Source organism: Castanea sativa, chromosome 8 (genome assembly GCF_040712315.1).
Source record: "Castanea sativa cultivar Marrone di Chiusa Pesio chromosome 8, ASM4071231v1".
Taxonomy (NCBI): domain Eukaryota; kingdom Viridiplantae; phylum Streptophyta; class Magnoliopsida; order Fagales; family Fagaceae; genus Castanea; species Castanea sativa.
The window spans coordinates 43,868,925-43,885,100 of NC_134020.1; the positions used below are offsets into that span (position 1 = coordinate 43,868,925).

Here is a 16,176-nt window from a genome sequence, read left to right on the forward strand (position 1 = left end):
CCCTCTCTAATCTAAACCTCCATACCTGCCATGATGGCCTCCGGTCACTACTGAAAGCAAAAGAATGCCAAGGTCTACCATGATGGCCACCACCATAGACACCTACTCTCTAGTTCTCCACCCAAGCCCTCTCTAATCAAAACTTCTATGGCCAACCATGATGGTGGCCGCTTGTCACCACCTTCTTTCTCTAAGCAAAAGCTAGTTGCTTTCTTTGTTGTCTCTCTCTCTTTATATATAATTTTATCACCATCTATGTGTGTAAATTCTAAGTAAATCAAAGCAGAGCAAAAACCATCCCTACACCATTAATTGAAGGACAATCTTCTTTCTTTAGGGACCATGCCAATAATGGTGGCAGCGGCGAGCAATAGCTATTGTGGTCGGCCATAAAAGATTTTATCAGAGAGGGTTTGGGTGTATGGTATTAATAAGATATGATTGTGTGCTACAAGTTGTATTCTTTAATTTGTGATAAGCTAATGTGGCACATTGGGATTGAATGGTGTAAATCTCATGTTTTACACCAAATCCGTATCAAATTTGCACTCTTCTATATATGTCATATCTCGCACATTCTTTAAATCTCTCACTCGCCAAGGATAGTATGGTCTTTTTTACGGAACGTGGATAAGCGCAAGTACAAATAAAGAAATAACATTTTGTAACTGTCAACATAATTTCATCATAAATTTTGTAACTTAGAACATAATTTCACAATAAATTTTGTAGCCCTACAATTATGAATTTTATTATGTATTTATTTATTTCATTAAAATACATAAATAATTTTAATTTCACAATTAAACTTGAGATAAGGAACCCTAAAAAAGTAACCAAAAAAAGTCTCACAAGGATAAACACTCTATGGAGAAGGTTTTCTAACTATTAGATAGGCATGAGTTGCTTGATGATGTAGGTGTGGGAAATTGGTTAAGGCATGGAGGTTTTGGATGTTTTTGTTGGTGGTAATGATGTGGTGGTTTTCGATGGGGTATGGAAGACCAATTTTAGGGTTTTGACCACTTGGGGTTTTTTGGGTGATGATCTATGTATGTGATTTTGATAGGGGGAGGTGCTCAGTTGTTTAGTTGTGCTTTTGGCCTTGAGTGGTGTGGATTGGTAGTGAGTTTGTGGGTAAGGTGTGTGTCACTGTGTCTAGGCGAGGGAAAGAGTATCTTATAAGATGGTTTGATGAGATTTCTCATGACATTGAGTCATTGACCTAAAAATTATACCACAAAAAAAGCTAAATAATACACACAACAACTATCTATAATAATAATAATAATGTTTATCATCAATTGATAAATATTATATTTCACTTTTTTAAAACTAATTGATAATTTAACACTAACAATTTCATTGAGTAGTCAAGAACTTTGTAGCTTATATGACATTTTTTGGTGTTTTCAACTATAGACTTGTTTAAAACTTTAAATAATATAGTCTTATAAATCATCACATAATAAGCTGAAAACAACAATTTTTATTTGATGGATACAACAAAAACCTTCCGAGATAAGATGATTGATTTTTATCGTTAAGTCAAAACACTAATTGATTTTATTACATGTGAAATTCAAACCTAATTATCTCATTCAAAACAAGAAAGCTGAAACCCACATCGAAGGGAAGAAACAGCAATGGCAATTCTGAAGTCATTTATCAATGCAGCTTGTATAATTATTACAAGTAAACACTAGCAAGTTTGTAACTCGAAAGTCAAGCACTTACATGTATTCAAACTTAGCCGTAATAGTAAAGACACACCATTATATATACGTACGATAAATCATTCAAAAAACAGTGTGTACACAATCTAAATATAAATTGATATAGGCGAAATCATTACTCAATTAATTCGAATTTTTTCCATTGTGTATATTTTTTTTTATACCTGTTTATTTGAATTTGATTTCCTACGATTTTGACAATGATTTACAATTATCATTATAGATTATAGACGATAACAAGGAAGATATGCTGTTTGGTTTCAAGTTGAATAATCAAATTTTAAAAATTCAAAATTAAATCTCAAAATATGCACAAATTAAATGTAGCAAATATCTCCAAATATGAAATTTCTTTATATTTGGAAATAAAATAAATCAAATTTGAATACAAAATTAATTCAGATTTAATTACCACAATAAAATTTTACTAAATATAATAAAATATTGAATTAATTATTAATCTATAAATTCTTTCCTCATCAATACTACATACATACAGAATTAAAAAAAGAAATATAATTATTTTATGTTCTTTTTTTCTTAAATTTTCACATATATAGTCAAATTTTAAAGTTGTCAAAGGCTATTATTGATATTTTATAAAATAAAAAATAAAAAATAAAACACACACTCCCTCTCTATTATAAATACGTACCAACCGACCAGTTGCTTTCTCCATCAAAGAGAGAGAAAGCAAAAAGCCTCTTTTATAAAATATATATATATATATATATATATATATATTTATATTTTCCTGGCGCCTTTTGAACTGTTTTTCTGGTTTCAAAAACTCTTTCTTGTTTTTGTTCTTTGTCAGAGCCAAACACAGTCTCTCTCTTTGTGTGTTTAAGCTTTGAGAAATATTGTTGAATATGGAGGAGGAGAAGACAGAATTGTTGAACATGGAAGAGGATAAGACAAGTACGGTAGTTTCTGAGTCTGTGGTGGTTAACGAAGAGAACAGTAACAACAACAATGATGATGATAATAATGTGAAAAGAGTGGTGGAGGAGGAGGAGGTGGCGGAGGAGGCGGAGGGAGATTTGGGCGGTGGAGACGACGGAGCTGTGGTGGTGGTGGGAGGCACGAGACCAGAAGAGTTGACGGGGTTGGAACTGGTGGCGGTGAAGAAGAACAATAATACGAGAGGACCGCCGAGAAAGTATGACGTGGATGGTGGTGGTGGTGGAAACGACATGGTGGTGGGCCCAGTTTTACTGCCACCTGGCTCTTCGTCTGAAAGCCCATCCAAACGCCGCCGAGGAAGGCCTCGTGGTTCTGGTAAACTCCAGCTCATCGCTTCTCTAGGTGAGTTTCTTGCGCTTCAAGAAAATACTGAAAAATTGCTTTTTTTTGTTTGTTTGTTTTTGTTTTTGTTTGATATGAATTATGACTATCTCATGTGTATGGTTTTGGTGATTTTACGTTGTTGTTGTGGTTTGTTATTATTGTTTTGTTTTGTTCTCGATAGATTGGAAATTTTTTTGAATGACGTTTGGATTAGCACAGTTGTATACAGGCCGATTTGGCTTTTAACTGAAATTTCTCTATTTTTAATCTATAATATTAATTGTTTTTAGTGACCAAAAAAATATAAAAAAAAATACTGAAGTTTTAAATTTGTTGGGGCTTACCCAAAAAAAGAAAGAATGAAAGTTCACTCTCTCTTGTAAAGATAAATTTGGTTTTTCAATTTTTTAAGAAGAGTTGTAGCAAACATCCATGACCTATGAAGCATGAACATAGACACGGATACAGGGATGATACAGTGTTAAACATATATTAATTATTAAATATATTTTTCTTTTTTAGATATTATTAAATATATAATAATTTCAGAGTAAAATGGATAATAATGTGAATTCATGATTAATATATGATATTTAGAAATTAGAATACAAACCAAGAATAAGATCTAAAAAAGTAAATAAAAGATAAGTAGACAAGTGTTCAAGGTTAAAACTAAAAAGAAATAAAAGATAATTGTTCCTCAGCTTCATGTGTCCTGTAATTTTTCAAAAAAGAAGAAGGAGAGCATACGGTGTGCAAAAGTGTCCTAGGCGTGTCCCGTGTTCGACATGAGTACTACAGTTAATTAATTTATCGTTATGTGTGTATATATATATATTAAAAATTTTCAAAATAAATAACATCTATCATAATCTTTAATAACATATATATGTAAAAATCAAGGATTTTTTTTAAAATTTATAAATAAATAATTTTTTTTTTACTCCAAACATGGACACGCATGCAGTGTTCTATATGTGCACTCTGTTTTAAGAGCACTCTCTTAAAATAGAGTGCACATAAAAGCACTTGAAATTTTATAAGTTTGATAGTAAAAAAAAAAAATTTGATTTCTACAGTAATCAGTTATCTTGTGTGTGAACGGATCTTATAGAAAAATAAGTGAATTTTCTTGATTTTTTTTATTATCAATTATGATGTAAAATTGTTTTGCATAACATATATTATGATTAAAGAGGCCTATTTGTTTCTCACATCTGAAAGAATTTTCATGAAGGTGGGTCTGCTGCAGACACTGCTGGAGCAAGCTTTACCCCTCATGTAGTGAATGTACAGACCAATGAGGTAATATTAGGCAGATATGAGAGAAGTTTGCTTGGTTATTTATACTATAATTCTTGCTTATTATGTTTTCTATTCTATATGTCTTACGTAAAGTTTACATTTTCATTTGCAGGATATTGTTAGTAAGATAGCATCATTTTCTCAAAGGGGTCCTCGATCAGTTTGCATTCTTTCTGCTACGGGTTCTGTCTCCAGAGTTACAATTAGCCAACCTGGTAATTCTGGTGGTATTTTGAGATATGAGGCATGTCCTCCTACTCCTTTAATCTTCTTTATCATTCCTTTTTCCATCCTTATTTTTTCTTTTATTGCATTTTTTGGATGTCTATTTTTATTGGATTTATACTTCTCATAAAGATATTTTGTCTTTTTAGTTCTACTAACTCTATACAGTGTCTGGTTCTATCATCTATTTCTCAAGTCAGTCAAATGTTGGATATGTTGGATTAAAAATTGTGAAGTCCACCACCAATTAGCCACCCCACCCCCCCCCAAAATAAAAATAAATAAAAAAAGAAAGAAAAAGAGATAGAGAGAGAGGAAGATAATTATTTTTCTATGGGACCTATTTTTGGAAAATATTATCAGCATGTAAGAAGTTTGTAATGTTTGCAGCTTTCTTCTTCTTCTTTTTTTTCCCCTCTTTTTGCTGGAATATCTGGATTGGGTTTTGCCGCCGGGGGGGGGGGGGGGGGTGGTGTGGAGGGGGGTCTTTATACTCTTATGCGACTGTGGAATTTTACTTCTGAGATAATGCCACCTGCATGCTTTAGTAAACCAGTCTACATGGGACCATTTCCTGATAAATGCTATGATTGGCAAAGTTGGATGCATCAGGACAGAAAGACTGCTGTTGTAGAATTCCTGAATCAAATTTTGTTTCTTACCATATTGTGAATAGGTAACAATGTTTTTCAGCAAAAAACAGGAATACAGTTAATAAATTTCATTCTCCCTCCCCCAAAAAGAGAAAAAAGACGGGAAGAAGCATGCAGTTGACAACATGATTAATGCATAGCGCTATCTAGTATCACAGCCAGGACATTTATTTGACCAGAATGCTGTCCTGTCTTTATATTTTAGCAGGTTGTCAGATTTCATTGTCTTTGACACTGGAATCATACTATTGTCAAGAACTTGGTTAGAAGAAAGTATCAAGAGTTCCTAGTCCAATGAAGGTTCAACTTATGAGTAAGTTAAATTAGTGCTGCAGTCACTATCACCATTTTGGGTGACAAAGTCCATTGTTTTTGGGAAATGCTCCGATATGCATGGAGTAGAAGGATGCATGTTATGATTGGAAGCTAGAAAAATTGAAAAAAGGAATTTTGGTATAACCATATGTTAACAATTATCATTCTAAATATTTGAATTCTCTAGTTTCTGCCTTGGCACCACATAGGAAATGAATGTATTGGAACCAATTCATATATAAGTGATGTGGGAAGCACGAGGAAAATTATATCTTAATAGATTTTTATTTAATTTTAGAAGTCAATTGTATTTTTATTGGTCAAATTTGGTTAAGAGGTTTCTGATTGTTCCTTCATGCAGGGTCGCTTTGAGATTTTATCTTTATCTGGATCATATACATTTGTTGAAAAGGGTGGTGCAAATCGCAAAATTGCCATGCTAAGTGTTTCCCTGGCTAAACCTGACGGCCGGGTTTTTGGTGGTGGCATTGCAGGAGCACTGATTGCAGCTGGACCTATTCAAGTAAGGCCTTGCGTTTCTATTATTTAAGATCAAAATTACTGGATGTTCATGTCTTCAACTTTTATTGACATATTCTGACCTTATTCACTGTTAGGAGCCATCCTTCTAGTGATCCACTGATCCTTAAAGTGACCAAAAAGCTACAGAAGTGAACAAGTTAGGTTCACTTTATTGTAATCAAATAAAAGATCATAATCCCTCATTGAGTACAACCAAACTTGCTAGAGTCCAATAATTATTTTACTTTTTACAATTGGAATCTAAAGTTTTTCCCAAGTTTAATTGCTCCTGAAGTAACTTCAAGCCTCACATTATGAGCTTGTTATGGCAGTTGAATTCTGTCTTGTCCATAGCAATTAGAATATGCTTAGCATTGATAGAAAGCATTCCAATTTTCTTTAGACTGATTATTACTCTGACTCATTTTGGGTTTTCTTGATATATCCTCAGCTCATTGTTGGCAGTTTCAAGCAAAAACTCAATAAGAAAATCAAAAGAAGGCACTCCACTGAGTCCTCCTCATCTGCCATTATTCCTTCTCCTTCTGATTTGGTAAGAGTTCCCATACGTCTGGCTAAGTTGACTGATGGTGATGATAGTTGCACTACACCGACATCTTCACTCATGGATCCAATTCAAGGAGGAGCAGTTGGCGTTCTTGTTGTGAGGCAAAACATGAACCCTGCTTCTCTACATAGTGTTAGTCCGGACGCCTGTCAGCCAATGTCAGACCAAATAACATCCCCTGATGTCAATGCCAATATCCCTTAGATATAAAGGTCTCTCTCTCTCTCTCTCTCTCGCGCGCGCGTGCGCACATGACATTGACTGATTTTCTTTTTCTCTGTTTAGGTGTTATTGTAGTGGATTGTAGGTGCTGACTGGAGAAGTAGAAAGAAGTTTGCTTACTTTGCATTGGCGGCAGTTTAAGAAGTTTACTAGTAACCAGATATCTGGGATTTCTTGCTTTTGTAGTTTTTAGCATAAGTGTCATGTTTACTTCCTAGCGTAAATCTGACCAAGGTTATCATACACAGCAACAGGTTTTTGTGGAAATTGTTTCCTGAAGTTGTAAGATGTTTGTAGTTTGAGAGTAGTCAGTGGTGGAGACATTTGTCATCAATGGGGCTTTCCTCAAATTCAAAAATTTTGGGATTTATGTGGCCATTTTAAAAGATTTTGTAGCTTTTTTTTTGGCAAATAACGCCTAGAAAAGTTGGGATGTTAATTATGAAACTTTTTGAGATAATATATATGGGTGTCACCCAAGATTGTTAAATCGGAATCTACGTAAAATCGTGGGAGGTAGATGGGACCGTGAATCATAAGATCGAGTCGTGGATCGTAAAATTTTACGTTATTTGAGAAAAAAAAAAAACACATTAGTATCTTAAATAATCACATAAATTATACATTCATTTATAAAGAACCAAATATTTGCATCTATTTGATGTAATTACCATACATCACTACATGCATTTATAAGCATAATTTAAAGTGGCCAAACACCTCAAAACATGACACTATTGGGATGTTATTTTTCATTTGGATCTAACTGACGCTCTATCTCTTTACATTAGAATAACAAAACTTGGTTTAGTAGAATGTTATTTTTCATTTAGGTCCAACTAAGTTTTCTGTCAAGTTAAAGAAAATTATAAGAAACCACAATTGTTTGAGATCATCAAAATCATATGATCCTTAAAAGATCCGGATCGTTTTGGGCAAATGGAATCATAAAATCGTAAATAAAATCATAAGATTTAAATTGAGATTTTGACAACCACAACTGTCACTTGTTTTACATAGTTTGTTAAAGGTTTTGTTATATGATGGGTTGTAAGAAGTGTGGAGGAAAATTTTGTCTTATGAAAAATTCTAATTTCTAAAGCACAAATAATGCTCCATCACTTAATTTCCCACCTCACTATATAAATATAATATTTGAAAGGATACAACTGATGGCAACTAATTTTAAATAAAATAGTGTTGTGTGAGTTATACTCTTGGGATTCTTAAAATTAATCTTCACCATGAGTGTCTTTCGTAAACAAATGAAGAGGATCTACTCTCTTGCTAAGTGGTACTTGGGCTATTTAATGGGTCAACTTGCAAATATCGACCCCATAAATTGCTTTGGGCTCACTGCAAGTTTTAAAGCCCGTTTTATGTTTTGAGTGGAGCACAAGACTATAAATTCAAAGGTAAATATTATGTTTACAATATTGGCACCACAAACTATAAGTGACAGATTGTTTCTAGCTGTTACTAGTGGATAAAAAAATAATTTCAGTGGTAGGTTTAAATTAACAATTTATCATTTATGATTTGTTGTGAAAATATTATGAATTTCTCTCTATAAGATCTCTCACTCACAATATGTGTGAGTCTCATATAGGCAGTGGTTCACAATTAAGGAAGAAATATAAAATAATAGATTTGGGGTTCAATCCTTGCTTACATAAAAAATTAATTGACATTTTAGTCTGATGATAAAGATTAGGAGCAAACTATAAGTTGAAACTCTTTATAAAAAAAAAAAAAAGAAAAAAAAAAGAGAGGAAGAAGCATAAAATAACAGAATACCTTTTTTTTAATTTTTGAGAATCATAGAATAATAGAATACGTATCTCAAGAATGGCTGATTAGTGATGATCATACATTAGCAAATAACCGATAGTTTTTGGCGTCAAGGCTTATTTGCCTAACGGCTGCAATCGCTGCAATAACACCCAATATGGAGAAAACAACTGCAATAATGATGTTCAACCAGAAAATGGGGCTCTTCTTTGATGGTTTAAATGTCAAGTTGAAGAAAACCACAGGCAATATGAAGTCAAGTGGCATGAAACCAAAAGCTCCAATAACTGCATTGATGTCCCCAAAAAATGGAAGCATTGCTGCTATTGTTGTTGATATCACAACCGATAGTGACCGAGAGATTAACCTTGGGACAGCATTGCGGCCTGAGAACTCCGCACTTCTTGCGTCACCAAATGTACGCTCAAGCACTTCATTTGTGGGCTGCAAGTAAACCTGTACCAAACCAGTTCAGGTTAGCATTTTGTGAGCTACAATGATATGTTATGATTGGAGTATCATCACTTTTATGTTTTATCTAATTTCATTATGAACCAATTATAACGCGTAACTGCAACAGGTTAAAAAATAGTGATACTTTGAAAAAACTATACATAAACTAATATGATAATAGAAAATAATTTAATCCAAACACAAGTGGATATTTGAACAATAGTGAGAAATTTAGGATAGAGATGTGCTTACCACGCCAACAGCGGATAGCTGGAGAATGGTGAAGACATTGGTCATCAAAATGAACCATTTTGGCACCAATGGATTGCCATTGTCCAAGAAGTTGGTGAGGATTAGGCCTTCAGCTTTGTTACCAAATGCCCAATAGCCAGAGATGGCTACACTGAAGAAAGTCACCGTGACTACTGTATAACAAACACATAGTCCCTTGAACATCTTCCCCTTCACTGGTGGTGCAATCGTTGCCTATAACCAAAAAAAAAAAAAAAAGTTTTAATGTTAATACCTTAAATACTTTGCAATACTTTTGTGTATGAGGATTGAGGGCATTCATAATGTTGCACCATATCTTCTTCTAAGCCACTGAATTGCACTTAAAATATATAAAGAATGTGGAAAGCAAAATTGAACTGTTTCAAACCTGAATTTCTGGAATTATTCCATTGCCATATGTTGTGGCAATAATGGCGATGGCATTAAACATCCCAAAAATGCGATCTTCAGAATTTCCCGTTAGGGAATAGTCCTTCTCTGGAGCCTTTGATGAAGATCCTGGTAAAATTAGTCCATGCTTAGTAAACTGAATTAAACTGTAGAAACTACTAACTAGTACTAAAAAAATCTTGGAATAGTTATATTTGAAACCTTGTAATTTAAGGGTGTAAGAAATTAAAATATATAATTTGTTACTTTTGAAACCATGGAGTTTTATTTTATTAGGGAGATTAAAATGCAATTTTTCCAAAAATCTTTATCAAACTTGTTTTTCTGTGTGTTTTGAAGCAACCAATAGTCCAATACAATAATCCTACTTACCAATATGAATGGAAGCAGCAGTTGCACAGGCACTATAGGCAATACACAGAACCAATGATATCAAGTTGATGTGCCTCAATGAGTGAAAAGATGGGATTTGAGCTAAAATCAACATAAAGCACCCAAATATGATCACAAATTCATAGAGCTTCATTGTTCCATTTGGGTTCGATAGCAAGTAAATTGCCTGTATAAGAAAAAAGAGAACCAATGAAAATTTACAATTATTAGAATCAGAAAGTTTTGGGCTAGGCCGTAAGTACACATTGACCATAATGTAAGAGAGAAGCTGAAAGCTTTAGAGTAGGAAGTGACCTTCATGCATTGTCCTCCTAGAAGAGTACAAGCAACAACAGCACCATAGCAGACCATGAATTGAATTGGGCCAACAAAATACCGGCCCCATTTTGGTCCTGCCAAATTCAATGGGTTAGTTCCTGCAATCCTTAATTTGGAACTTCAACAAAACTTGGGATTGTGAACCAAGTATGAAATAGGAATCCATGAAGAGTTTCACACTGGATCTAATTTACCCATTGGTACAAGATTCTTGGGCCAAAAGAAATTACAATGAGGTCATGTGCTAAGATTCAGGCCCATTTAAATTTGTGATATCTTCTATTTCTTGTTATCCGATTGCATAAGTCTCAGATCATTCACATCAGGCAATTTAAGAGAGGCTTAAAAAAAATCTCTGTTTCCATTGTATAGTATTATGTAAATTTAACACACAAAAAGTGATAATATCGTACACTTTTTGCAAAAATTTATAGTATTTGCCACTTTCTGTATGTCTATAATGTAAATTAATATAATTCTGTATAATGTAAACATAGAAAGGTCCAAAGCAAAATCAACGAGGCCCATACAAGGATGGCACGCCAGAGTTGATTTTCCTTCTTTGAAATGAAAGAGTCAAAGAAAAAATCCCAACAAATTCAGAATTTTTAAAATTTTGACGATCAGAGATAATTGAATTCTTGTGTTAATTAAAGTAATAAAAAGCAAAATCAGATGGCCCAATTGACTTTTCTCAACAAAAAAATAATAATAATAAAAAAGGTGGCCAAATTGACAACTCAATTTAGGCTGTAAGTCGTAGTCTAATGCATCACTCTTTTTGAAAAGTTTAGGAACAATGACTCAAAGATTCTTAAGAATCTGTTTTTACTTATTAAAAATAGATACTTAACGTATGAGCCCAAAATATCTTCGTGAAATTTCCCTATAAAGACTATAATTCTGTTTCGCCAATGTCATTTTCAGAGGAACCAATTGAACCTGCCGACCTAATAAGTATCCAAATTCCAAACAAATTATTAAGATGATTTATTATCTTTTTTTTGAATGCAAATACGAATTCTATTTCAACTTTTATACATTTTTCTTAACTTTCTAAGACAGAAAATTCGAATAGTGGAATTTATGATATTGTGTGGTTAAAAAAAGAATTTGGAGTTTAGCAACACAATTAAGAGATTATCATGCTTCACAAAACCGAGTTAAGTGATTTAAATATTACCTTGTCTTCCTATTAAGGCCAAAACCAATACCTGTTCAAGGGCTATCACGGTATCACCCGCAAAGCCAAAGCGGATTGACATTTCTACCCTAAAACTAAAAGTCACCAACCCTTTAAACAGGCTTTTTTAACTCGCAAAACCAAATACAGGAGCTGGTGGCTGGTGGGTCCACTCAACATTTCTGCCTTAAAACGCGCCCACCATATTAAACAAGGCTTCTGATGGTACGAGTGGGGTGTGGGTACCATCTTATCATGCCATTAATGGTAGTATTGCCTTATGCATTTTATGCATGCGAGAGGGATGCTTGAAACTTCTGATTTTTTTTTTTTTTAGAGAAATTTTTAACCTATAATATCTGTTATTAATGATAATTTTTTATTATCAAGTTAAGGCACCAATTATTTTTGGTGTAACTGAAGACTAAACTCCAAATCTCTTATTCAACCATTTGAGCTAACTGGAACCCACAACAATTTTAAATTAATTGGGGAATAGAGACTATTTGGACATTTAGTGAAGGAGACCAAATCTGGCCTTGCCTTTAAGTATTGCACGGGTGTAATGAGTTTTGTAGCTTATAGATTATGGTTCAGGCACTTCTTTTTATTATTATTGTAATAATCAAATTATTAAAAAATAGATTGTACATGTGAAGCAGATAGGTGTTCTTAGCCCATGAAGTTAATACTTAATACTAGTTATAGTCCCTCCCACCCAACTCCTACCCGTGCATAAGAGCCTAAGATTGGTAATGTCGTTATTGTTCACTATTCTATCAAATTAATATACTAATTATTTTTGTGATAAATGTAACATTACTTTCATGTAAGACCACTGTTAACATAACTTTTGTCTTACAAATATATCCCCATATATAAGAGCCAAGGATAGTAATATTGCCACTATTCACCAGCTCAAGTTAATACTAATTATTTTTTTGTGATAAGTGTAACATCACTTTCACATAAAATCATATTTAATATTACTTTTATCATACACATATTACAATTTGTTACCTCATTAATTATGAAATTAGTAGACATACTATAAAGCATCACTATAACTTTTGGTACAAAGCATCAGTGGGTTACACATGAGTTGCACACTTCGGTTTATTTTGTTTATATATTTAGTTAGTTAGTTACTACTTTATAAATATTGCATACTTTTAGTGCATGTTTGGAATATTATTATTTTATTTATAAATTAAAAAAAAAAACTCAATTATTTACTTGCTAATTGAAAGTTGACAAACTCACAAAAGTACCATTGTAACTAAAGAAAACTAAAGATTTTTTGGAAAGTAAATGCACTAAAAAATTAGGAGAAGAAAGCTACCCAATCCAAACTCACAATTATTGGATATGCATGATGATGATTGTGGACTCTAATTACAGCATGATTAAAGTTGGACATTCATATTCAAGTGGAGAAAAGCTTACCCAAGATATCATGAGCCATGTCTCTGAATCGGAGATGGCGACGACCCAGTTGAGCATGGTGTTCAAGAACCAGAGATATTAAATTGTACGAATAGAATGTCACCAGAGCTCCAATGACCAAGCATAAAATTCCAGCAGTCCAACCAAGGAAGGTAAAAGCATATGGAAGACTTAATAGAGGTGGAGCAACAATTGAAGTTGTCAAGTGGTAACCAGAGTGCACCCATGATCCTATATTTAATGCACATCAAATCAAACCCACCAATCATTTAATACAGATATATAGCTCATAATTTTGACCAGAAAAGGTACAGATAATTCAATGGAATTAAAATTAGATCATTAATTATAGATGTGTATTCAGCATGTCTGCCATAGCTAGAAATTAAGATCATCAACCAATACTCTTGAATGGTGTAGGATTATAAGATAAGTACTAATAGCTAGTTTGAACAAGGAATGAATGTGGGCACTTGTTGAATAATGAATTGGATTTTTTCAGCAGTAGGTGGACATTCTCTCATTGCACACATGAATTCAATTCCCAAGAAATCTTTAAATGAACAAAATAATTTGTTCGTTGACTTTACCGTACAGCTATTACCAAACTTATAGGGATGAGAAGGCATTGAGCCAATTCGGTGAAACAAAATTTTGGGAAGAGGCCATTCTGTTTTCACGAAATAATTTTAAAAAACTTACAAATAAGATATTTTCAATAATTTTTTTAATTAAAAACAAAAAAAAAATCTGGAAGAAGAAAAAAGAAAGAAGTCATTGTAATACTACTAAGAAAACAATAATTTCAAGTCAGTTAAAAAAATATGAAAAACAAAAAAAAAATGAAAAACAAAAAAAAAAATTATCCAAAGAGAATCCTAACAAGAGCTAGAGGAGGTGGTTTGTGACTTTGTGCAAGCAATTATCTTTTTCTTTCTTCTTTCTTGTCCTTTGTGGAGTAGAGAGCTAGACATGACATTTCACACATATGTACTGAGAAAAGCAGTTAATTTTACATGGAGAGGAAAAAAAGGAAAGAAGATAAAGAAATGATGAAGACAATAAAGGAAGAAACAGTTGCCATAGAAAAATGATTGCAGATAATGAAAGTAATCATCACCTTTGGATTTAAGAACAAAGAGGGCACCAGCATCAAGGTCCTGATGATTTAAAGCTGCAACCTTTGCATCTTCTTCTTCATGCACCGCTACAGTGCTTGGTCTCAGCGTACTCATCTCTCTCTTTCTCACACACACACACAAACACGGAGAGAGAGAGAGAGCGAAGCAAATTAAACTAGAACAAGCAACAAAGAGCGCATAAAATGGATCGGAAGCAAAGACTGATAGGTAATAAGGTTGTATATATGGTCAAACATTTGATGCAATATCTCTTTTTGACTCTTTTGTGTACAGACAAGAGAGGCCGCTTGTATTAAAATTCAAGCTACCATTTTGGAGCCATATCTTATAGGGTTTTACTAACGCACATGCATTAGTAAATCATTTTAAAATGTATAAGGAGAGCTTGGCCCATTTATTTCACTTTTATGTTTGGAACGGATCTATCCAAACATAGGGCTAGTCTGATAAAATATTAGCAAATAAATAGGTTTTAACATTCAGGCTTATCTGTCTAACTGCTGCAACTGCCAATATGACACCTACAATTGAGAAAATCACAACAATAGGGATTTGGATCTTCTAAATTTCCTAGGATACTCTACTAATTGAGAAAATCATAACAATAGGGATTCAGATCTTCTAAATTTCCTAAGATACTCTACTAAATAGAGTTCTTTTAATTTTAACCTCCCATTTAAAAACCAATAGTTCAGATTACACCATATCATTTATTTTTGAACAAAACCTTAAAAATAAATACCACATCAGCTATTAAAATGGACACATCACATTTTGAATTTTTTTTTGAATTTTAATTTTTTTTTTAAAACTCAAATTTGAACTCAATCTCTCTGTCGTGCCAACACCAACGGCACCAAACTTTTCTCCAGCGAGATCTCTTTTCTCCAGCGAGATCTCTTTGCCCGAATGAATGGAGAACTTGGCCACTAGTGCGATTAGGAAAGTATTTTTCCGGAGTGGGGTGATTGGAGGAGTTGTATGGCTTGTGTCACCAAGAGCTCGAGTTGCAGGGTTTACAAAACAAGGTTTACAAAGTGGACATCTAAAAGGCCCTTCCTTCATCATCAAGGAAGAGGTATAATATGTAGATTCATATAAAAAAGAATGATTGTCTACCAAGCTGAGCTTATGTTTCACCTTTATGTTTGGAACGGATCTATCCAAACATAGGGCTAGTCTGATCAAAGATTAGCAAATAACTGATAGGTTTTAGCATCGAGGCTTATCTATTTAACTGCTAAAACTGCCGATATGACACCCACAATTGAGAAAATCACGACAATAAGAATTCAAATTTTCTAAATTTTCTAAGATGCTCTACTAAATAGAGTTCTTTTAATTTTAACTCCTCATTTAAAAAAGCAATGATTCAGATTACACCATATCATTTATTTTTGAACAAAACCTTAAAAATTAATGCCACATCAGCTATTAAAATGGATACATTATATTTTGAATTTATTTTTAGTTTTAGAAATATTTTAAAAACTCAGATCTGAACCCAATCTCTCTGCCGTGCCAACACCAAGGGCACCAAACTTTTCTCCGGCTAGATCTCTGTGCCAAAATGAATAGAGAACTTGGCCGTTGGTGCGATTAGGGAGGTATTTTTCTAGAGTGGGGTGAGTGGAGGAGCTGTATGGCCTGTGTCCCCAAGAGCTCGAGTTGCAAGGTGAAAAGGCAGCATTTTCAGATTTGAGTTATAGAATAGAAGTGCAAACCTTTTATTTCAGAGAAAGTAATCTCTCCATTTTGCATTTATGGACTCCATTCACCAAATAAAATGATTTAATAATGAATTCAATTGGGTACAGAAACTAACTTAGAAAAAAATTGGTACAAAAACTATCCCAGGCCATTACGCATAAAGAGCAAGTCTACAAGTTGAAAAATGGGACAACCGGATAAATATATTTTGCAGAGTTAT

General features: G+C 33.4%; 2 protein-coding genes across 2 annotated transcripts; one reads left to right on the forward strand and one right to left on the reverse strand.

Annotated features, from left to right (window-relative positions):
- The first annotated feature begins 2,608 nt into the window (after positions 1-2,608).
- LOC142606382 (uncharacterized) lies at positions 2,609-7,260 on the forward strand. Its single transcript, XM_075777745.1, has 6 exons — positions 2,609-3,044; positions 4,264-4,331; positions 4,444-4,575; positions 5,886-6,047; positions 6,498-6,826; positions 6,900-7,260. Exons 1-5 carry the CDS (start codon positions 2,609-2,611, stop codon positions 6,816-6,818), a joined length of 1,119 nt encoding a protein of 372 aa, XP_075633860.1. The 3' UTR covers positions 6,819-6,826; positions 6,900-7,260.
- Positions 7,261-8,617: 1,357 nt separating this feature from the next.
- On the reverse strand, positions 8,618-14,450 carry LOC142605648 (GABA transporter 1-like). The gene is made up of 7 exons (XM_075777082.1): positions 14,225-14,450; positions 13,105-13,335; positions 10,452-10,549; positions 10,137-10,323; positions 9,742-9,872; positions 9,333-9,566; positions 8,618-9,083 (listed from the first exon to the last, which is right to left on the reverse strand). The coding sequence occupies exons 1-7, from the start codon at positions 14,337-14,339 to the stop codon at positions 8,703-8,705; spliced, it is 1,377 nt and encodes a 458-aa protein (XP_075633197.1). The 5' UTR covers positions 14,340-14,450; the 3' UTR covers positions 8,618-8,702.
- Positions 14,451-16,176: the final 1,726 nt, after the last annotated feature.